At 36.6% G+C, this 25835-nt stretch overlaps 2 protein-coding genes across 13 annotated transcripts in view; one reads left to right on the top strand and one right to left on the bottom strand.

The window, feature by feature from the left end:
- elk4 (ETS transcription factor ELK4) overlaps positions 1–25835 on the bottom strand; it is a 163362-nt gene that overhangs the window by 59551 nt on the left and 77976 nt on the right. The gene's annotated exons all lie outside the window — the stretch shown is intronic.
- The window catches only part of cdk18 (cyclin dependent kinase 18), a 77989-nt gene that overhangs the window by 13502 nt on the left and 38652 nt on the right, over positions 1–25835 (top strand). For 6 of the 7 annotated variants that reach the window (XM_048172698.1, XM_048172695.1, XM_048172699.1 and 3 more), the window contains one exon: positions 15131–15266. In XM_048172698.1, the coding sequence (XP_048028655.1) occupies positions 15149–15266 (118 nt within the window). In that variant the 5' untranslated portion in view covers positions 15131–15148. Of the gene's footprint in view, positions 1–1821; positions 1873–15130; positions 15267–25835 lie in introns of those variants that run through there. The other variant, XM_048172694.1, reaches the window with a different exon arrangement.

Genomic DNA, 25835 nt, shown 5'->3' on the forward strand with positions numbered 1-25835 from the left:
ACGTGTCATTGTTTGTTGCTTGATTTTACTTTCTTTTTTAAAAACAGCCCCACAAATTTATGCTTGAATGGTTTTACCATTTATAACACCATTGTCTCAACAAATTGTTGCAACAGTCTTGGAATATAAGAGCCAATGCTAGTGACAATGAACACTGGATTCCTGGATTTTTCCCTTTACTGGAGTAGCACCTTTATTCCTCCCGAGACATTACAGGAGTGCACTTCCAGATGAAATGACTCAGTCGATCCCCCTGGGCGTCTGAGAGGATCTAGGTCAACTTTTTACAGACGCATATTGAGAGATCCAAGGGGTTTGTACAAAATATGATAATTGTTTCTGGATGAGTTGTTTTCTAGAAAAGCTGCAGGGCAAATCATACACTAAATATCATATTGTGCACAATTCATCACTGAATGTTATTCCAAAAAACAAAAAAACAAAAACACCATTATTAAAATTTTGGGCAATAATGATAAGTCATTAATTACTGTGATGCTATGGCTGATAACGAATAAATCCACTATATGTAAAAATAAATATAATAAATAAAGTGCTGTCAAAATGAACATGTTAATGCATGTGATTTTTTTTTTCTTCAGTTTAACGTGGTAAAAATATTTAACGCAATTAACGCAGCATCTGTTTTTATTCCATCATCCTTTAGCTAGCTTTACATTATAAGATCACGCTATCATTCATTCAAGTTCTATTATTATAATTAGACCATTCAAGCCCGATAAGACGCAAAACTGGCACTGTGAGCCGACCACACTGAGTTCTCTTTTGCGCTTGAACGGACAAAAACACATAAAATGATGACAAAATGCTCGTATTGTCAAGTATCCTGAGTCAAATAAAGTCTTAAATGTAAAGAGTTGTGAGAAAATAGGATGCAGATCCATGTCATGTACGGCAGGTCTTAAAGTGACAGCAGCCTAATAAACCTGCTATAGTCTAACATTAATGTTTATTAAAGAACAAAAGAAAAAGAAAATCACACTGCTCATAATTGAATAACTTTTGTAGCTTTAATAATAATGAATCTATATTTAATTTATAAATTATGCATTGAAGACTGTGAAGTGTTTGATAAATTTATTCAATTTCAGGATATTTCCTACCTGTTAGATCAAATATTTAAAATATACAGTCTTTATTTTGTTTCTACATGAATTTGAAGATTAAATGTGAAATTATTACAATATATAAAAAAATATATATTTAAACCTTTAATGGTTAGGTGCAATTAATCCTGATTAATTACAGAAAAATTTGCGATTAAATAGTTAATTTTTTTAATTGATTGACAGCACTAATATATGTAAGCAATAAGGTGCAAGAGGCTGTGCTGTATCGTGAATAAGTCACAGCTGAAGGGTGTCGTTAGACACGACGTGAAGTGGAGTGCCTGCAACCCCTTCAGCCGTGACTTATTCACGATACAGCACTAGCCTCGAGTACCTTATTGCTTTTATAAAACTGTTACCACACAATACAAATATTAAAGCCAGAAATATGTATCAGTGCAACTTTCATGAAGTAAACTTTTTCTAAAAGCCTTCCTTCCGCCGGAAAAAAATAGTCCCTGACCGTCAACAGCAACAGAAGTTACATTTTCACGCCATTAGATGGCGGCAAAGACTGTCTTTATGAGTGTGTCAGTCAGTAGCGAAGACTTTTACATTGCAAAGAGACTGAATTGTTTTGAAAACGGAACAAGACGCAACTGACAAATGCTTTGACTAGGCTGTTAGTCACAGGAAAACCCCTTAAATGTTAAAAGGACAAAATGATACATCGGACATTTAAACAGATTTTTCATTATGAACATAGGACTGACCTGAAGGAAAATGCTAAATCTGAATGCAGGTAAGTTAATAAACTCGCTCACTCAATCTTTTTCTCACAAGCTTCTCAAGCTTCAATGAACAATATCAATTGAGAACATACAGTTTACGTTGCTAAGAGTGGTTGCTATAAGGGTGTTGTGTAGTGATACCAAAGACTATTGAATAACACAAGACGTGTCACTCGTATTGTTTTGAATGGGAGAAAGTGTAACGCGCAATATGGCGGAATAAGTCCCGCCTTCTAAACAAGAGCCATTCGCCGACTGGTAAAGTCATCGCGTCACTTCAGCGGCCGTTAGAACCACCGGTTTCTATGGAAACAGTCAGACGCGCGCCTCCAAAGAGACGCGCATTTAGGTCTGCGCATGCGCATTAGCTTGATCCAGCCTGAAAAATAGTTTTTTTTTGCCATGATTGGAGCGTTTAGAAACACAATTTATGAGCCGGTTGTTGTTAGATTTCATTGGTGATTTCAAATATGAAATTTAATCGTAAGGTTGGCGAACAGTTTTGGAGAATTTGATGTTTCCCCATTCAAAGAGATTGCATGATGCCCAGGATGCCCGAGAGGCGTTTCAAAGATGGCCGCCGAGTGAAATGACTTGTCTTAAAGGGACTTTGGTGATACACAGAACAATTGGGTGAAGCAGTCATAGCCGTGTTTTATCATGAATAAAACACAGCTATTGACCAATCAGAATCAAGGACAGGAACTAACCGTTTTATAAATACAGTATATATACAGTCAAACTAAAAATTATTCAGACTTTTTTTTATATTTTTGAAATATTTTTACTAGTGGGTGCAGGACACTATAGTTCATTTATGTAAGTGAGGATAGCAAAATAAAGTAAACTGTGACATATTATACCCAAAAATTCTTCATACAGAGGACTACCAGTAAAATGGATAAAAATTTGGAACCAAAAATTATTCAGACACTTTGACTTGACCATGTTTTGCTTAAGTGTTATCTGACATAATTAAGATGATTTTTTTTCTGACACAGTTTAACTCTGAGATCTTGTCATATTTTATTACCATTTTTTAAACTAGTGAATAAACTGAATTATTGAATGAAATGGTCAAGGTGTCTGAATAACTTTTGGTTTGACTGTAATATATATATATGGGCGTGGGGGTGTCTGTATAATTTCCCAAAATCAAATCCCTGGTTATTCATGAAAAGTTGAAAATGGCAATTGCAGTACTGCTGCCGTTGATTAACTGTGACATTTCCACCATACAATTACAAGCAACAAGCGTTTTTTTTTTTTCTTTGTGCATGACAAGAGGATATCCTTTTTCACCTTCAAATCAAATCACAATACTATTCAGTACCACCAGCTGCTCTGAGAGGTCTCCTCGTGGCCGTCTCTGCATGCTCTCTTCCTGGACAAAAACTAGCATTTGATCAACTGCAGTATTGAATGAACTGAACCCACAGGCGCCTAAGCGTCAATTAAAGTGTAGGTGAAATGATTTCCCTCTCTGTACGTCAGTACTCCTCCACAATGTTCTGACGCCGCTCCACTGGAGGGCTTAGCCGTGTTCGCCAAAGGCAAATGTCATGTTGTTTTCTCATTGTTCAATAAATGGACTCGGTGGATGGACATCTGTGCAGTAATGCCAGTACTGTAATTGCAGCAGCAAAGCCAGATGGGAGAAAAAAACATTGGCTTTAATGTCGCAAACAATCTCCGCAGGGTGTTCGGATGCTTGAAAAGTTCTTACACATTCAATAACCAGACTCCTAACTAGTTTTGATCTCCATTCTTTCAGTAATAGCCACACGATGATGACCTTGTGGTTGGATGAATCTTTGGGGGGCAAAAAAGAGGGCAAACCCAGAATCAAATGCCATCCGACTGTCACTCGCGGCCATAATGGGAATCTAACAGGCAGATGAGTCAAAAAACGCCTTCATGTTTTCTCTCTAGTTTGGACGAACACAGAAAAAAGGCGAATTATCCTGACACGCTACCGTAGAGAAAGCAGCTTGAGACATCACTGTTGCACCATCAAGGGCTTCCCGCTGCCAAATGATGGGTTTTCCCGCTCGGAGCCGAGGGCCAAGTTGATCTGGCACAAGAATGAGAGCAGATGCCATTTGATGATGGCGAGCCAGAGACGGGGCGGCCAAACTCTGTCAGAGAGATCAGAATCTTCTCATTATTTTCTCACATCTTTTCATGTGGCAAGTCGTGTTCTCAATCAAACCCGCCATACCCCGCAGAGTGTCCAGTCCATAGAGTCTGAGGAAAACTAAATTAGGGTTTGTTTTTCAGTGTGTTTTCACCATGCAGGGGTTCTGGTTGCACTTTTCGCTCTATATTTGGGGCTGTGAATGAGACCTGCATGGATATTGGCCTTTTGGCCGGGTGCACAGTTGTGCCAGTGTGTGCTCTCTGGTCTGTGTTGAGCCAGATCTGTAGTCTGTAAAGAAGACAAATGGGGTGCATCCTGATTTGGATTGCATTCCTGGCAATGAGCAATTAAGCCGCTTTTGAAAGAAAAAGTGAAAGAGGAGAGAAAAAGGTAGATCAAATCGAAGTGTATGGACTGTCTTTTTTCTGTTAACTATTTTATGAAGACAGATTTATTACTATTAAACTTTGACAGGCGGACTGTAAACAAACAAAACAAAAAAAAGAGTTCACCCAAAAAAGAAAATGCTGTCATCATTTGAACATAAAATATATTTTGAGAAATGTTTTAGTCACCAAAATATCTTCTTTTATGTATTTAAAAAGAAAGTTAAACAGGTTTGGTACAATATAAGAGTCGAGTAAATGATGATTGAATTTTCATTTTAAGGTGGACTATCCCTTTAATGCTTTATTTTTAACAACCTAGACGCTCAGAACACCCTAACCACCACATAACAAAATGCTAAAAAAAAAAAAACAAACAAAAAAAAAAAACAATATGGAACAATATAGCAACTCCATAGCAATGCCTTGGCAACCACTCACAACACTCCAGCATCATATTGGCAATCTTTGCATTCAAATTTTTCCAGAAAAATTTAAAAATCTAGCTATTTGCTAGACTCAGTCAAATACAAATAGATCAAATTTAAGGCACATCCTACATTTTTTCTTGTTGAATATAACAATTTGCATAGCAGTGTTCACAGTGTATAATGCTCCAAAGCTGCTTTTTTTTTTTTTTTTTTAAACACCCAGTAAATAGGTCAAATAGTTGGATGAGAAAGAAACCCTGGGTGGAAATATCCTGTTTCAAGGTAGATTACAGAAGAAAAATGGGTTGTTAATGGAACCACCCAGAATACCCTAACAATTACATAGCAACAAGCTAAAAAAACACACTGAACACTATAGAAACCACATATCAACGCCCTGGCAACCCAGAAAAAAAACTAACAACCACATAGCACCATGCTAAAAACATAGAATTTCACATAGCAACACCCTGGCAACTACCAAAAACATATTAGCAACCTTATACAACATTCTAAAAACATTCAGAATACATTAGAGCCCATAGCAACTCCCTGACAACCACCCAGAAATACCTTAGCAACCTAATAGCAACATGCTAATACTCAGAACACTTATAAATAACATACTGTAGCAATGCCCTGGTAATTACCTCAAGCAACACGATAAAAAAAAATCAGAACACTTCAGCAACCACATACTGTAGAAACACCCTGGCAACCATCCAAAAGCTTTGGGCTAAAATACCCTAGCAACCACATAGCAACATGCTAAAAACACCAGAATACTTTAACAACCACATAGCAACTCTCTAGTATCATGGTTGTGACTTCTGCACTTACATTTTCCTAGAGCTGGGCATTGACACAAATTTCATGATTCGATTTCGATTCACAAGATTGCGACACTATTCGATTCGATTCAATATCGATTAATTGGGGCCTATCAGTACATTTTTTCCTCAAGAAAAAAAAAATCTCTCAATGTTGTAAACTATACATACTTACATTTAAATTACATACAAGTTTTTTTTAATAACGTTATAATAATGCATTTTTAATGACAAAGTTTCCATAAACATTTTAATGGCTGCCATAAAAACATGAATGATTTATTCAAACACATTATATATTAAAGAACATGTTAAAGGTGATAGAGAGGATTTTTTCGTCGACTGAGAATCCAAAGACCGTTACTGAGTTTTTGAAATAAGCGCATGTGTAAGAACAGCCCCCCTCCTTCACAGCTCATTTCAAAGGAACGCCTCCCAAAACTCGTGCACGAGTATTGGAATACGAGTGTTTACCACCGGCATTCGCTGTGTCGTGTTAGTGGATTCATTATGTCTGACTCATCTCAGGTGACTCATAATCTGCAGTTGTTACTCCCGTCTCCTGACAAAAACATAGCATGCGGCGCCTGTGGAGTGTGGAAAGTTACTAGAGAGCGCAGCCGCGCTCGTCTCTCACAAGTAACGTCATGGCAGTGATTGACAAGCCAGAGGGCCAATCCGCGCACATCTCTCACAAGGAACATCACGGCAGTGATTGACAAGCCAGAGGGCCAATTGGCTGATGTTTTTAAGGCCCTACCTCGTGCACAGATGATGTATATTAATATTATTACTTTCAGTGCACCTAATAAATAGTCTTTTATCAGTTAGTAAAGACAGTTTCAAGTAATATTGCAAAAATGTATAAAACAAAACATCCTATTTAGCACCTTTAAGTATAAAAATACAATGAATATGCACTTGCATATATTTAGCAAAATGTTCCATTTTTTGGAGTTTTTGGAAATTTAATGGCTTTTCTGACGTAAATGCAACATTAAGTGACATTGCTTTCAAGTTGTTTTTCCACGGTTGAAACACTGATTGAACAATTACATGTGACATGATGAGGATTTCGGTAAGTTTCAACATACCTTCAATGTGATGTTCATTTGATTTCGTGTTGTAAATAGTAAAGCAAAAGAGATGATCGGTTCAAGTGCGCTCTGCTGGATCTGTCACACCACATCAGGGTTGCCAGGTTTTCACAACAAAACCCGCCGAATTGCTCCTCAAAACTAGCCCAATCGCATTTCAGAGGGGGGTCCCACAGTAAAAATCGCGTTCCGGGGGGTGAAATCCACGTTTTTTGCGGGGCTCCCCTGGTAAAATTTGCATTCCAGGGCCTAAATATGTTATTTGGGGTCGATTCAACCCGCAGACATGAAAACAACCCGTGGCACCAGTTTAAAAGTAGCCCAATTCCGCGGGAAAACCACAGACTTGGCAACACTATACAGTCCATGTAATAACATTTACAGTTTGAAAGCTGAGACTTTGTTTCATATCACAAGTAACAAATGACAAAGCTTACTGAGGTTTATGGGAGGCGTGCTACAAAGCTTTGTTCATTTATCAACTGAAAACAGCACTTAATATTCAACATTACTGATTTGCCTACATTGACACTGAGCTGGATGACATCACTGTTTTCTCCAGAGCTGCTGTATAGATAAATTAACTAAATTAATAACTAATGATTTTTACAACAGACATGAATCAACACTGAACTTAATGCTTGGCAATGACACTATTTTCGTCTAGAGCTGCTGTACAGCCAAAACAAATTGTTGCATTATTTTCTTGTTATTACTGTAAAGCTGCTTTAAAACAATCTGCATTATAAAAGTTGATATGTAAATAAAGGTGATTTGACAAAGATCGATTCTTGGGATTTAAGAATCAACATCGTTTCTTCATAATGAGAATCGATTAAAATTGAGAAATCGATATTTTTTACTCAGCCCTACATTTACTTTAGGAAACGTAAAACTTTTATCTGCCTTTTGTGGCAAACAACACGTGCGCACAGACAGAGAGGTTAAACATTCAGTGTCTTTGCACATCTCGCCAATGTTAATGTGATCTTTGATCTTGGCGTCTGCCGGAAGATGGAGAGAGGCAGTCAAGGACAGCGGGGTGGAGGGTTGGCGGGCACAGCTGTGCCTCGCTGGTTCATCCACAGACTCATTCAGAGGTCAATACGTATCAGACTGCAGTGTTTCAGCTTTGCTAACAGTGCAGAGCTAAATTAAGGCCATCACTACCCATAGACCTGTTCGGGGAATGTAAGCAGAGCTGGACGTGATGGAGGGAAGATTACGTAATGAGTAACAGAACAGCTGAAAGGAGAGGAAGGGCAAACAATGTGATCATAAAGACAATACAGTGCGATTGTGATATGATCCGTCTGACTTTATCCTATTAGCTCGAGGGTCAGATCAGACAAAAAAAGTCAGCCTTAAAGAGTGCAGTGCTCCATGCAAAACATGCCCTTCAGAAGCTTATATTACAAGATCAGAATGAATTAATTTCATAATACTTTCATGAATTCTGGGGTTAAAATCTAAAGGGAGCACATGGAATTTACTAATTTCATCCCCCAGATGCCTTTAGGTTACATAAACAGGCAGAATTTATCATTAGAGAATATTAATCAAAAAAAAAAAAAAAAAAAAAAAAAAAACTTTGTGAGGAAAGTACTGCCCGCTCTAAGGCTTTAATAAGCTATATAAAGCTGATTATTAACACAATGGTAATGAGAAGAAAATCTAAATTATATATATAATGAAATATATACTGTATACACATACATATATACATGCATAAATAAAATAATAGATAATACAAAAGGATTATAATATGCTTCTGGAAACATTTACCTCACATTTCTATACTGCTGGCCTGACTTTTAGTGAAATCAGTCCCGTGAAAATGTAAATGGACATTGTGTTTTAATTCTGATGATGGTATTCAGCCCACACAAATGACCATTACTCTAGTGTATTATACCAATTTGAGCCAAGCAATCATAATCTACTGGTTTATATGACATCTAGATTAATGTTAATGTATGATGAACATGAAATCCGGACGTCAGCTACCTTGAGTTGTGTTGCAGTAGCCTAGCAACATCCTAGCAACTGCATAGCAACATTCTAAAAGACTCAGAACAAACTGACCTTAGCAACTGCACAGCAACATACAACAGAAGACTCAAAAGACCCTAGCAACTGCATAGAAACATGCCAGAGAAGACTCCCTGGCAACTTTTTTTTTTTAATTAAAGGCACAGTATGTCAGATTTTTGGATTAAAATATCCAAAAACCACTAGAACAGTGTTATATATTGACTTGTTGACTTGTGCACTTACATTATCCAAATGTTTCCAAGAAATGAGAAACAATCCAGAGAAATAGCCAATTTTAACCAGGACACGGACCATGTCCATGCATCACCAATCAATGACATCATACCCGCTTTACCCTCATTTCAGATTTTATTTTGTAGAAGCCATGGAAACACCAAAGATGCTTTAATATATTATAGCTGTGTCCGAAATCACGTACTGTTGAGTAGGTACTACATTTGAATTTAAATTTACTTCACGACCGTTGATAAAGTACGTTCTATATAGTACGAATGCATGTAGTATGAATGAATTCGGACGGACTACATCCGCTATGTTATTACTGTCACATGACATGACCTACCAGTGTCCGTTACGTCCCATTCACAAATCCTCTCCCATGGCCTCATGGGATAGTAAAGTGTCCATCGTATGCACACTTCAGAATCTCACCGGAAGTAGTAAGTCATCCAGGTAGTTTTCGCCTACTGTTTTTCTGAATACTATGAATTTGGTAAAGAAGAAGAACTATATAGTAAAGAAGTATTTGATTTCGAACGCAGCGTATGCGTTTTATTAGACGGATGAGCAACTGTTCGGATGGATACATTCATCAACAGAAACTAATCGTTGTTATATAGCTCAACACAGTCTTATTTAAATCTCGTTTTCTTGATTTACAGCAAGTGCCATGTTTTACCATGCCTAATATCGATCTAGCTTACTGCAGTGTACATTAAGTGTCTCATAGTAGCCGCCGAGCAAATGCACAGAGGAGCACTATAACAACTTTAACACTATAACACTCAAATGTATCTAATATGATAAAACAGCGCTGCTTTACCCCATATACGCTTGACCGGAAGAAGCGGAAGCGGCAACTGTGGCATAATAAAAGTTCTGCTGCTCTCGAGCCATGTCTCTTACAAGCAATCGCTCCAGCGGCATTATTCAACTCGGCCCTGCAGAAACGTTGTTAATCTCATCCATGAACATAATTTCAGCCCGAGTCCCATCCCGATTTTTTTCCACCGGCTGTGAGGTGAAGACGACAACTCCCAAGATTCCACGCTCAATCTCGGAGTCATCAAGCTATGCCTTTGTTTTGAATAAGCGACCTCTAGTGGCAAAAATTGACACAGTGTGCCTTTAATTGCCTTTTTTTAAATCACAAAATGACCAGATTAAAGTGCAAGATAGTTAATTTGAGTAATAGTAATGCTTAACTTGGCAAGAACTGCTACTAATATAGCCTTCCTGCTCTACAGCAAGCTGACGCCATTGTTTTAAATATATCCAACAAACCATTAAAAATGTCAGTGTGTTTGACTAACGCAAAATCATCAGAACACATGAGATGAACAGCATACCATCACCAGTTATTCTTAAAGTACTTTAGCATGTGCAGGTCTTGTAAAACCCTCTGGGATCTGTGGTGTCTCGGCTGAGCTCAGATCAACAGAAAGCGGCCCACTCCAGGAACACACAGTTCATCAGCCTCCATATGCCACCAGCCCACCGACCAAATGAAAAAACCTTATTAATAGATTCCCTGTCAAAGAGAAGTCACATCCCCGCTGAAAGTAGTCTGTACAGAGCACCGAATGAGTCACGCTGAGAATTCCTTCGGCTTCTTCAGACATGTCTGGAGGAGATCGCATCACGGCAGAGGATAGGTGTCTCTATTTTGAGTCACCGCAATCCCCACGGAGCCGAGGCACGTAGCAAATGCAAAAGGCAGCGAGGCGGTGTGGCTGATGGACAGGTTCGGTCAAATGAAACGAGAAGGCTGTGAATTACTTAATGCACATGAAGAATCTTTGGGAGTAAGTAAGTTGGCAGCACACTGGTAAAGTCAGACGAATGCAAACTCAGTTTTATCAGCAATAGCATAAGAGAAACTAAATTCTTCTTCAGAATAAGAATTAGAATAAATTACAGATGGGAAAAACAGCCGCCGCAGGAAGTTTGACAGAGAATATAAGGTCACCTCTCTGGATGATTCGGTTAACATCTGCTTGTGACACCCTCACATCTTTGGAGGATCCCTGGAGTTCGAGACGTAATTACACTCAGATGAGGCTTTGGATTCAATCAGAGTGAATATGGAAGTGGGAGAGCATATCAATAAAATATTTCTACTGTGCCTGATTAATGCTAGGGAGCTATAAGATGCTGAGATCTTTAAAAAATCTTCTTAATATTCTACCCTTTGAATCTGAGCAGTTTTAGACTCATCTCAGTGACACTAAGCATTTGATTTAATTAATCAAAAACTTGTTTAGATTAGCTTAGTGACCAGTAGATGGCGCCCAATGGGTCAAAGTTTTGCTGTTTAACATGGTGCAGTTAACTCCTGTTGGTCAGTGTCATAGCTATAATAGTATGCTGGAAAATGCATTTTTCTCTGTTAACTGCCATTCAAAAATAGGCAGTTAAATGATAAAATGGCAATTGATTGAAAATATATATTAACTATTAATGTTTATATTTCAACACACACACACACATAATGAATAAATATAAAGAGGTGCATCAATTTTTGGTCAAGATCTTGTATTGACAATGCAAGAGTCAAGCACTCTGTAAAGTCTCCTCCAGCACATCCCAAAGACTGCCAATGAATTTAAGGTCTTACCAATTCATGAGTGAAAATGATTCTTCATGCTCCCTCCCAACCATTCTTTGTTTTCATGACAAATTTATTTAAACATATATTTAATAATTAAGACATTACTAACAGATAAAGTAAATATAATGAATATATAAGCTAATTTAGTGCATATATTTGAAATGCTCCCCTCTAGAGTTCATTTCTCTAGTGAACTAACATGCTGTGGGCACTAAATGACTTACCTGAGGTAAATGTAATGCTACGTGAGATATTATTCAAGCTTTTTAACGGATATCTTTCCGTGGTTGAAACACTGGTTGAGAGATTACATGTAAACATATCTATGCATAGATAGATTCCTGTTGTGGTGGTTAGCAAACAGGGTTGCACTACCGTGTACGCCCCCTTCTGGATTGGAGTGTGGATCGCCTGTGACTAACTGTATTCGTCATCTGACTGTACGAACCGAACCGTGACAGTTTGGGGCGAATACATTACAGTACCGTAACACATCTAATATATAAAAATGGGTCATTGACGAATAAGGTTTTTAAAAGTATAAAAAAAACATAATGGAGATATAATTAATTTTGAAGTTTTATTAAGTGTTAACAATGAGATTATGTGGTTTTTATAATCAATTAACACTTACAAGATGGACAAATTAGTCACCAAAAAGTAATTTGGTTTAACCAAAATTTCAGTTTTACAGAATGACACTTTTGGTTATACCAAATGACGATATTTTCAAACAATGCTAACAGGCTGATATCTAGCTAGATAGCAAAAGGACAATCAAACACTTTTTTTAGTACAAGTTTTTAAAATATTACAACATTTTCCATATTTTATAGCGGTTGTACCGAATGACCTGATGTTTCGGGACATGCATATGAGCAAGTGAAAACAAATTTTTCAAATAGTTAAAAGAGAGTTCATTACGTCCATGTGGTCCTTTGCAGGTGTCTGAATGATGTCACATCCTGTCACAAGATATAGATCGCATGACTTGATCCAAAATGGTCCTTTATATTGGTTACTCCGAATGACATCAATGAAATTCATTTTTCTGAACAATCTTTCTCATAACAAAGCAATGACTTATTACACATAATTTTAATAGCATTTTGCACTATGTTGATATATGATGTTATAAAATCATTCCAGAATAAAAAATATATACATTTATTACATTTTAAGATATTTTAATCACAAATGAAATGGCTGTATTGGCCTTTGGACGGTTAAACCGAATGACTTTTTGACACTTCAAAATCTTTAAAACACCTTTATATAAAGCAAAATATAATTAAAACCGTTTGGTTTCAATAAAAGAGATCTAGTTGTACTGCCTTACATACTTTGGATGGCATATCTTTGTTTTTTATTTTTATTAAGGCCTTTGGGAAAAAATGAGCCGTCACATCATTGACCCAAAAATGAAAATGAAATGGCCCTTCACAGCGTGCCTTATAATGCTATTTGTTCATGCAACAGTGAGTCTTGGAAAGCAGGAAAAAGCCATTACGGCACTCATTTTACAAAGACAGTATTTATGTCAATTTACAAATTTAAGCATTTCAGAATTCATTCAAAAGACTTGTTCCAAAAAAAACAAAAAAACAGTTTAGTTCAAAAGCAAAACACAGAAGACTGAGCTAAATGTTGTTCCATGTTAGAACTGTTAACCTCCCATAAATACAAGGTAGATGATGAGATTATTCAAACAGACGCTGGTCTGCATTTCATCAGCCATATGATGGGACTGCATGGAGCAATTATTGTCTTATGAGAGTCATGTTGCAAAGACAGGAAAACTAAATCATTATCCTTAGCAAAAAACAACCACTATAATCAAAGAGGGAGGCAGAAAACAAGTATGAGAGAAGAAGAAGAAAAAAAAAACACCATCACAGCTGACAAGGGAACTTTTTAACACTAGCATTTATTTTATTATTTTTTGTTTCAGAGAGTCATTTGAGAAACAATGGCACTCTGAGAGGCAGTTATTTTGGGGGTAGCTGACGCTAATTGGCAATGGGAGTATTGGCTAGTCTCCCACTTTCAAAATAATTAGTAAAGCACACAGCACGATCTCACACCCGGAATTAAATGAACCGCACTGGAACTCTTAGCAACCTCTCTGCCTAGTAACGTAGGAGCAGAAAGGAAGAGATTTTGATAAGCTGTAGTGAGACGGAGCTGAACTTCAGCTGTGAAGAATTTAATATCATTACAAGTTTATTAAATCTGTCTCTTTAAAGGCCGTGTTACATCCATACAGAAACCATTTTTTACTTATAAAGGACACATAATTTACACTTTTGTGGTGTATTATGGTTTATTTTTCCCTAAAGTTCATTTAAAATGCTAGTAAAGAGATGTCTTGCACCAAAACTATCATCTCTTTAATTTTTTTGTGCTCTATATAAAGCACTGATGTTGGACGGATATGAATGTATATGACCTGTTTTGAGCGAGTAGAGACAGTATTTTTTGCCTAACATTCTTTTGGCAAATGAAATATTGACATTATGGGTCAACCTAGTTAACCTAAAGTAAAGGCAAAGACTATAGAATAACACAAGATGCGTTACTCGTATTGTTTTGAATGGGAGAAAGTGCAAAAGTTTTTAATCGAAAGCTTGGCGAACAGCTTTGGGGAATTTGTTGTTTCCTCATTCAAAGAGATAGGAGCTGCACTTGCATGCCTGAAAGGCGTTTCAAAGATGGCCGCCGAGTGAAATGACTGGTCTTAAAGGGACTTTGGTAAAGCTGCATGCAAAATCGCATACTTTATAGTAGCTACTACATTTGGCTTGAAACTTAAAAGTATGTTCTATATGGTATGTGTAGTATGAATGAAATCCGGACATACTTTTATCCGCCATGTTATCATTGTCATGTGACCTACAACATCAGTTGTGTCGCTTCACCTCCATTCATAAATCCTCTCCCGTGGCCTCATGGGATAGTAGAGTGTCCACCGAATGCACACTTCAGAATCTCAGCAGAACTAGTAGGTCATTCATTTTCGCTTACTGTTTTATGAATACTATGAATTCGGACATACTACTCACCTCACATACTGTTTCTCATATAGAAGTAGGCATATTCGGACGCAGCGTAAGAGTATATAGCTATAAAATGAATGCGGACAGCACCTCAGACCGTTTGCACTTGGAAGAATTTCATGAGAAACATTTTTAGTTAATTTTGAGATCTCTCACTTTTGATTGCAGACTTATCTTCTGGAGTTTTTGTGTAATGAGCACCAAACTTGGCTCTCTGACAGAGCGCTAAAGCAGCCAGCGATGACAGAACAGGCAAATCTTTGTAAAAGTTGTAAACATTGAGTCAATCTCAGTTTAATTCAACTAGATTCTGAAAAAAACAAGAACACGAGAGCCCATTAATAGCATGACAGCTTTCATGTAGCGAGCACAACAAATCAAATGTCATTTTCTCATTTTCAGAAAAGAAAAAAAGAAAATAAACTGATCTTGTATTCTCCACAGGACTTCTGGTCCAGCGATATGAACAAGATGAAGAACTTCAAGAGGCGTTTCTCACTTTCCGTGCCACGAACAGAGACGATAGAGGAGAACGAGTTCACAGAACAGATAAACCAGCTCAACATTCACTGCAATGACGGTACAGTTTTCCTCTCAACATTCATATCTCCCATTCAAAGCCCAAGAGTCTGGATGTGAGCATCACAAAACCCATTGAAATAAACAAGACTTAAATACAGTATGTGACTTATTATATGGATTAAACCAGGCGCTCCTTATCGATTCACTTGAACCACCAACTATTATTTTACCCAGAAATTTGCCAAAAAAGGTCTAAATCCATAAAGATGTGGTGTAGTGAGAAATGTAGCTTCATCTGTGTCTGACAAAGTTGAGAATACAGAAGGGCAAATAATATACCATAATCACAGATAGTCCTATCCAGACAGGATTCAATTTCTCAGAGGACGCCGGCTGTCGGCCAGAAAACAAATTCTGTGAAACACGTATAAGTACCTGACCTCCTGAGGGAAAACTAGTGCTGTCCAAACAGGGCTTTAGTCTAATCCTACAATATGAACTGTTTGTTTTTCATTAATTTCATGCATAATCAAGAATTTATAATAACAAAAGACATTTAAATCCTAATTTGGGCACCTATAATGAAAACTAATTCTTAAAACAACTTCAAACCAGTTTTTTTTTTTTTTTTTTTTTTTTTTTTTTTTGTGGTCCATTACTCCTTTTGTGGTTTTTGAAATTAAATAAATCCTGAAAAAACAATATCAAACTGCATACACCACACATTTAAATTCCGTAACGTGATGTTTTCATGTGAAACAGAATAATTAGTGAGCTAACGAAGGGCAGGGCTTCATTTTGTCTATCTGTATTTGAATGGATTATGATAGTGATATTTTTCCCCTTTTTGATTAAAAGACAACTTTGTTACTTTAAAATCAACTAAAGGCATTCAAAACCTATTTTAGAAATATTGTTTTCCAGACTTGGCCCTGGTTCCCGCTCAAACTGAAAAATATAAGTAGTGCTGATTAACAGAAAGAAAGTCATAATTAATGCAGAGAGATGTTCTCCAGCTATTTTGAAATTGGGAAATGAGCTAAACCAATGAATATACCTTACTGTTCAAAAGTGTGGGGTAAGTACTTTTTTTTTTGTCTGAAAGAAAACTTTTACTCCGCAAGAATGCATCAAATTGTTTAGAAGTTACAGAAAAGACATTTAAAGTACTGTTTTAAATAAAAGCTGTTCTTTTGAACTTTCTATTCATAACATATTTGATCCTGAAAATTGAGCTATTATTGGTTAATATTCTTTTTCTAATGCCATGCATGCAGCCTTGATTAGGTCATAAGGATAGAAAAAAAAAAATTATTCAGAGGTGGAAAATGTACTACATTTTGATTACATATTATAAAAAAGACAGTTTTGTTCCTTTTACACTGCATTCCAAATTATTATGCAAGTGACATATCAGTAAGATTTCAGTAGAATAAACATTCAGATTTTAGTTTTTCTAAGAAAATGTTTGTTTGTTTATTTATCCATGTCTTTTTAGATAACTGGTATCAATCTCAGACAAAATAATTTGCCAGGTCAATGAAAACCCTACTTAGAGGTTGTTCCACAAGTCACAAGTCACAGTTCTCATGCAATATGGAGAGGAAGAAAGATCTTTCTGAAGATGAAAAGCATGAACTGGTGCAATGTTGTGCAAAAGGCATGAAAACAACTAATATTGTGTGAAAACTGAATGGAGATTATCAAATTATCATAAGATTTGTGAGTGATTTAGAGCACAGCAGAACTCGGTCAGATAAAGGCTTATTAATGAAAGTTCCTGTCAAAAAAAATAATTGTATTAAAAGGGCAGCTATAAAAAAGCCATGGTGTTGAGCAGCAAACAGGTATTTGAAGCTGCTGGCGTCTCTGGAGTCTCAAGATGCTCTCCATGCAGGCTGGCAGTTGTGCGTAAAGATGCATTTCAGCCATCACTAACCAAACCTCACAGAGAGAAACATTTACAGTGGGTGTAGAAATACATTTTCAAACAGTTTTATTGCTGTGGTGTTTTTTTGCAGCATGGGATAGTGCATAGTGCATTGTATTTCAGAAGGCACCTTTTTATATCATAGCTGAAAATGGCCAGTTATGAACTTCACATATCTTGCAAAAGTCATTTTAATACCCTCAGAGACCCTAAAGGGACCTTCCATCTCACTTCCCAATATTCCAGCCCAAATCATCACCCGCCAGCTCCTTGCTGACATCGCAGTCTTGGAACGTGGTGGCCATTCACCAACCATCCAGAAATCCATCCGTTTAGACCATCTATTGTAGTACAGCATTAGTCAGTGAATAAAACTATTTAAAAATGAGTCTTCATGTATTTCTAAACCCACTGCAAATGTTTCTCTTTGTGAGGTTTGGTTAGGGGTGGCTAAAATGCATCTTTACGCACAACTGCCAGCCTGCATGGAGAGCTTCTTGAGATTCCAGAGACACCAGCAGCTTCAAATACCCATTTACTGCTCAACACTGGCTTTTTTATAGCTGCCCTTTTAATGCAATTAATTTTTTTGACAGGAACTTTCCTTAATAAGCCTTTATCTGACCGAGTTCTGCTAAAAAATATTAGTTGTTTTCATGCCTTTTGCACAACATTGCACCATTTCATGCTTTTCATCTTCAGAAAGATCTTTCTTCCTCTCCGTATTGCATAAGAACTGTGACTTGCTTAATAATGTGGAACAACCTCTGAGTAGGGTTTCCATAGACCTGGCAAATTATTTTGTCTGAGATTGATACCAGTTATCTAAAAAGACATGGATAAATAAACAAACAAACATTTTCTTAGAAAAACTAAAATCTGAATGTTTATTCTACTGAAATCTTACTGATAGGTCACTTGCATAATAATTTGGAACGCAGTGTAAAGGGATAGTTCACCCAAAAATTCAAATTGTGTCATTAATTACTCACCCTCATGTCATTCCAAACCCGTAAGACTTTCGTTCTGAATCTTCTGAACCCGAATGAAGATCTTTTTAAAGAAATCTGAGATCTCTACATTGACAGTCCATGAAACCTTTTAAGCCCCAGAAAGGTAAAAACATCATTAAAGTAATCCATGTGACTCCAGTGGTTTAAAAACCTTTTAAGTCAACTAAAGGCATTCAAAACCTATTCAAACTCTTTTTTTTACAATCAGAAACCTTTGTTAAGAAAGTAAATAGTGTCAGTTTTAAAGCCAACTGAGGCTACCTTATCTTGATTTGAAGCCTTTTGGATAGTCTCAAATGGAATGGGATCTCACAGAGATGCCTGGAGAGTGAGGGGCCCATAAGAGTTTGATAATCTCTCCAAGAGATGGGAGAGAGATGAATCTAGTGGCCTGTGAGGACCTGCGGCGGTCAGGGCCGCTCCAGAGAAGATGAGGAGGAAACGGGATTCTAACTCTCAGGCGTCTTCCCTCTTCACTCTCAGATTGCAGTGGTGGTTATCATTGAGCCTACATTATTAATGCAGTGGTAATAGTACTATTCTGCTCTGCTGTCAGGCTCTATGGTCTTAACGCCTTCTCGAGTCAATATTAAATCGAATTTCAAGGGAGAGGCTACAAGCAGGACCACTTTAAGAATTTAAGACTCTGTCAAAGATCTACAGGGGTTTTCACACCTGCGCTCTTGCAATATAAATCGATAATGCTTGTTATTGGCTGGTCTGTATCTAGTTTAACTCTAAAGAATGAGTCTTTATAATCTATATTTTGAAATCCAATCAACTTCATGTGAACAAAAATGCACCATATTATGATAACTGGGATCAAGCAAGCATAAAAAAATGATATGGGGTTCATTTTCTTTCTTAGTTTGATTTGTCTAGGCATATATGAACATGGAAATTGTACTTGGAACCACATCAAAACAAATGGACCAAGACCAAAGATGGTCTCAGGTATATTTTGGTGTACACCTGATCCCAAACGTTTGAATGGTAGTATAAACAGCCCACAGACTATAGAAGCTTATTTCCGCCATTGAATAACAAATGAAAAAGCTAATTGTGACTTCTATTTTCACTTTTCTTCTCAGAAATGCATGATATAAAGTCTCGATTGTGTGTTATAAAGTCAGAATTGCATGATAAAAACTCACAATTGCAGGTTATAAAGTCGCAATTCTGACTTTCTCAGAATTACGAGTTTATTTCTCGGAGAAAATAAGTCATATAAACTCGCAGAATTCTGACTTCTTTTCTCAGAATTGTGTGATATAAACTAGCAATTGTGAGTTATAACGTAAAGTCAGAAATGGGAGATAAATCTTTTAAATTGTTTTATTCCATGGCAGAAACAAGCTTCCATAGACATTCTGATCATGAGAAGAATCAAAATTTGTTCATTTTTTAAATGTTGCCTAGTGAAAATAAAATCAAGGGGAAAATGCAACTTTGTAACAATTTAGTCCATTTTGCAACAAATACAAACAAATTAGAGGTCTGAAAACGCCCTTTGACCAAAGCCCACAGCGAACGCACAAACAGTAATTGCAGGTTAGTGGCATCAAATCAGATAAATCCACCTCTAAACTGCATGTAAAAACAAAACAAACTGTGTCTCTTCCTGTCTAAGCTAGCACTTATTGGTCAGAACAGGCTGCACGGTGAATCAGACTTTGTTGAAAGTCAAAAGTCTGGTAACAATAGACTGAATAAACTCGTACTCAAAATTGAAACTGGGTGATGAACCCTCGGCCCATGGCAGGACGGGGATTTGGACCTGGTTTCATGCCGGGAACAAAACATTTGTTTGGGGAGCAGTCAAGCTCCTCAGCTGTCTGTCTGAGGCAGCTGTTTCCACAACGCCCCATTTTTCCCCAACACGGACCAGCTGCTCTGATTGGCTGAGGGTACGGCACACTGTTACTTCCTCCACCCCCGGGAGAGATGGCAGTGGCGGTGACAGCTGGAGATTGGAAGGAGAGAGCGGATCCGAGGACAGGCGGGGAGGAGACACAAGAGCAGTTCTCTTCTATTTACCCCGTCCCCTTCCCTCCAGCTGCAAATGAACCTCCAAGCCAAGCGTGGTGGGAGAGACGTCTGCAGGTCGGGAAGGAAAAAGGCGTCAGAAGCGCCCTGAGAAATGGAACGCTTCATTCCAATTTACTCGCCTATATACCAAAGATTATTAGAACTCAATTACCGCAAGGTTAATGTGAAAGAAACCAATCCGAGTCACGTTAGGGAGTCGGACCTCATATTTCCTCCCTGCCAGCACGTCTAGCCCGTTATCTCGTTATATTTGTGATGTATCGCTGATCGAGGTGCAACAGAGTAATTCTCCATGGAGAGACACCCATGATGGAGCCATCATGCAAATGTTTGGCAGCAGTCTTTTAGTTAACAAGTGTTTCTTGATTACCACAAAGATGTAAGCTATATTTAATGATAATGCTTCCAAAATGGCTTTTCGACAGATTCCTTGGAGGGTTCGAACATAATTACAGACCCAGAAACACCCACACAGCGAGATGGCTTTTATAAGCACACTAAATCTCATTGAGTAGTTTATACCGCAAAGGATGAATGTAATGTTTGTTAGGCAGAATTGAAAGGAGAGGCATCTCATTTAGAGACAGCCATCGAAATAACCACCAGCTGTCGTGTGGCCCTTTGGCTAGGCATGAATGAAAAGTGTGCTCATATCCAATGAAAAACGGTAAGGATTGCAGTGTCTAGATGGTTTCGCTCGTATGAACACCACAACAAGGAACCAGGTGTTCAGGTGTGCGTAAAATAGCTTATATTCAAGCACACACATCAGGAGAAAAATAACTAGACCAAAGAGGACTGGGACAAAATAAAAAAATAAAATAAAAAAAGGTTACACCACGGGTCAAAAGTTTACAGTTTTATCTCTGCACACTACTGTTCAAAAGTTTGGGATAAGTAAGACTGTTTTTTAATAGAAATTAAAACATTTATTCAGCAAGAATGCATTAAATTGATCAAAAAAGTGACAGTAAAGACATTTATAATGTTCCAAAAGATATTTCAAATAAATGCTGTTCTTTTGAACGTTCTATTAAATCAAAGAATCCTGATTAAAAAAAAAAATAATAATACAAAAAAAAAATCACGTTTCAACAAAAATATTAAGCAGCACAACTATTTTTTAACAATAATAAGAAATATTTACTGAGCAGCAAATCAGCATATTAGAATGATTTCTGAAGGATCATGTGACACTGAAGATGCTGAAAATTCAGCTTTATAACAGGAATAAATTACATTTTACAATATATTGATATAAAAAAAAAATGGTATTTTAAATTGTAATACTATTTCACAATATTATTTTTACTGTATTTTTGATCAAATAAATGCAGCCTTGGTAAGCATAGGACTTCTTTCATGAACAAGATACATCTTACTAATGCAAAAGAGTATATATATATATATATATATATATATATATATATATATATATATATATATATATATATATATATATATATATATATATATATATATTTATATATTTATATTATATATAAAACATTTCAGTTAATCAAAATATTTTTACGGCCATTTGTCAAAATAGTTTTTGTTAATAAAAACCTTGGCTCGAATGCATGTCACCTCATTCATCTGCTTTCACGGTTTACCAAGAACAATTTTACTACCTTCCCACTACCAACTTAAACATAAACATACAAAGGTCAAAGCAGTGCATTGTGGTTTTGTTTAGAGGTGCACTGAAGCCCCGACACAAGTTGCGTGAAAGGGCCTTTAGTCTAAATATTTAGCCCTCCAAATTCTATTATTAATTCACTCATAAATGAGGAAGGCTAATAGTTTTCTGCATAATGAATTACGGTCCAGTGAGTCAAAGCATTCGACACAATTTGCCTAATATCTGATGACCTACTTTCAACGGGACACTAAAATCAATTCTGTATAATTAGCTGAGTGTGTGCGCAACCTGTAACCCCACAATGAAGCAAAATATCATTGGCTAAGTTAAGAGTAAAATTAGCTTTACATGCAGTCTCAAACCTGCAAACCTTCCAGTTACCAGCCTAGATCTTTAATCACCACCCCAGAGAAAGCTTCAAACCCACAAGGGTACAGTAACACGCTTATCAGTCATTCACCTCAACCACTGAGCCACCTTTGTTTCAATGACAGCTCGATATCACTGCATTATTAATGTGTTGAGAGCTTTTGTCTCCGAACGGGGGATGTCTACTTGAAAAAAGGAAGTTAGGCCCGGAATGAAAGCACAGAAGAATGTTTCATTTCCTTCATTCAATGGAATTCTAATTATGTCATCATTTACTCACCCTCATGATGTTGCAACCCATAGGACTTTGCTGCAAAGTCACTTTTCACTACATTCTTTTCTTGTAAGTAAAAGTTGCACAAACATTATGCAGGATTTTACAGGAAAAAAGACAGTTAAAGGGATAGTTCACCCAAAAATGAAAAATGTCATCATTTACTCACCCTCATGTTCTTTCAAACCTGTATGAGTTTCTTTCTTCTGTTAATCACAAAAGAAGATATTTTAAAGGATTAGTTCACTTTCAAATTAAAATTTCCTGATAATTTACTCACCCCCATGTCATCCAAGATGTTCATGTCTTTCTTAAGTTCAAAGTCCACAGGTCAAAGTTTGAACTAAATTGTTATATACTTGCACTAGCATATTGTATATGGCAATTTAGTTCAAACTTTGACCTGTGGAGGGCAGTAATACACTTAGCAGTGTCCACACTGCCAGAATTCCATTAGAGAAGAAGAAGAGAGCTAGTTCAAGATGAGCATTTATGGTTAAAACGTATAAAATTTTAAATTTATTTTAGAAAATGAGCAATGGTTTCTCTAGATAAGACCCTTATTCCTCGTCTGGGATGACTGTAAACTGTAATTTTGACCTTCAACCGTTTGGGCTCCATTGAAGTCCACTATATGGAGAATAATCCTGGAATGTTTTTATCAAAAACCTTAATTTCTTTTCGACTGAACAAAGAAAGACATGAACATCTTGGATGACATGGGGGTGAGTAAATTATCAGGAAAATTTAATTTGAAGGATGTTGGTAACCAGACAGTTGATGGACCCCACTGATTCCATAGTAGGAAAAAAAAATGCCATGGAAGTCAATGGGTGCATCGACTGTCTGGTTACCAACATTCTTCAAAATATCTTCTTTTGTGTTCAATAGAAGAAAGAAACTCATACAGGTTTGGAACAACATGAGACTGAGTAAATGATGACGGAATGTTCATATTCTTTTCCTTCAATCATTCTCCGGTTGCCTAGCAATACCGCATCACTATCGGAATATCCCAAACCGATTCACGTTCCCACAGCAGCTACTAGCTCACCAGCTGTTTTCTGCCCCCATGGGACTCATGGGATAGCTTTGATATAGATATAAGCCTCAAATACAATTCCACAAGGAAGGTTTGAGTTCTTGGAAGTTCACAAAGATGTAGGAAGTTTCTTTATAGACCTGATCAGTGTGTTTAGATGTGCAGACAGACTCTGCTGGAGTCCAGTGGGAGAAAGCGGTCTGGGCAGAAGGCTGTCTGAGCCTGGAGGCCTAAAAGAAATAGGAAACACACATACTCCGACATCCAGGGTCGACAAAAGCCTACTGGCAGGGCACACACAAATACTAGAGCAGGTCCCGGTGTATGGAAAGTCATTTCAGGACAGAGCGCAGGAAACTCACAGTTTCAAACAGTTAAGTTGTTGTCAGACATATCTATTATTCCTTTTGACCTATTCACAAACTCTGGGGAACTACTACAAAGGGTCAAATTGCAGGGCTTTGCTTCCATTTTCTACTCCAATATTTCATCCAATAGTACTCTACTCATCTGTGCATATACATTATATATATTACATATATATATATAAAATGTGTGTGACTCTGGACCACAAAAAACAGTCATAAGTTGCACGGGTATATTTGTAGCAATAGCCAACAATACATTGTATGGGTCAAAATTAACGATTTTTCTTTTATGCCAAAAATCATTAGGATATTAAGTAAAGATCATGTTCCATGAAGATATTTTGTAAATTTACTACCGTAAATATATCAAAAAATATTTTTGTGAGTGGTTATGCATTGCTAAACACTTCATTTGGACAACCTATTTTGATTTTTTTGCACGCTCAGATTCTAGATTTTCAAATAGTTGTATCTCATCCAAATAGTGTCCTATCCTAACAAACCATGCATCAATGGAAAGCTTCATTTATTCATTATTTTTAAAAATATAACTGGTTTTGTGGTCCAGGGTCACATATATTTCAGTTCTCTTTCACGCTTGAATGGATAAAACACAAAATTATGCCAAAATGCCCACTTGCCAAAAGTAGTCATAAATGAGTTAAATAAAGTCTTAAATGACTGTAAAGAGTTGTGAGGACAACGGATGTGTGTCAGATCCACGTCATGTGTGCATCAGATCTTAAAGTGACAGCAGCCTAATAAACTTGCTGCTGTGATGTCTGTCATTATTAATCATTGTTAAAGAACAAAAGACAGAGAAAATCACTCACTGCTCTTGATTTAATAATTTTTGTAGCTTTAATAAGGATTAATCTATAATTAATTTATAATTTCTGAAGCGAAGACTGGGAAGTGTTTGATAACGACGTTATTCGGTTTCTGTATATCCCTACCTGTTAGATCAAACATTTAAAATATACTCTATTGAAGTTGTTTCTACATTAATTTGAAAATTAAATGTGAAATTATTACAATATATATTACAATATTAAAAACTTTCATGTTAGGTGTGATTAATCACAATTAATTACAGAAAAATGTGCAATTAATTAGTTACATTTTTTTTAAATCGATTGACAGCGTATATATATATATATATATATATATATATATATATATATATATACACACACACACACACATTTTAATAATGCAGATAATAAAAATATATTGATGAATGTGTTGGGAGGTTCAATGAAACCCTGACACTAATTATGAATCATGTGAATGGATTTCAGACTAAATATATAGCTATTAATTTAGTTACATATATACACACACACACATATATATACATATACATACATATATACACATATACACACACACACATACATATACACACACACACACACACATACACTTATAGTCTTGTGTTCAAAACAGTTTGGTAGGACAGAACATAAAGCAGGGATCTTGAGATGAGTTTTGTCCTGAGACGTCATCCATCTGTATTTGTACATAGATCAACAACCAACTCTTAAAAAATAGCACTGACTAAATTCAAGAATGGTTAACTGAAAGACATTCAACAAATATATGGGCTAAACAACTACATAACCTTTATTGCACAAAACTATCACAGTCTACCAAAAAAAACAGCATTATGTCTTGAAATTTATTGTTGAAGACAGTGGATTTGTTACAAAAGCAGTAAGAGCGGTGCTTTAAAAATGGATAAATGTAGAGATTCAACTTTATGGAGAGCATTTACCATTCTGACAGTCTAACAACATGGTGTCAGCGCACTAAAACCCTCTCTGCATTTATAAATTCATCCCTTTAAAGTAGCATAGCTAAAAATATTAAACGCTAAAACAAATTAGAAGGGAAAAAATAGACAAGCTGGTCGACCATCACAACCCTTAGCGCTT

This window comes from Megalobrama amblycephala, linkage group LG21 (assembly GCF_018812025.1).
Source record: "Megalobrama amblycephala isolate DHTTF-2021 linkage group LG21, ASM1881202v1, whole genome shotgun sequence".
Classification (NCBI taxonomy): Eukaryota; Metazoa; Chordata; class Actinopteri; order Cypriniformes; family Xenocyprididae; genus Megalobrama; species Megalobrama amblycephala.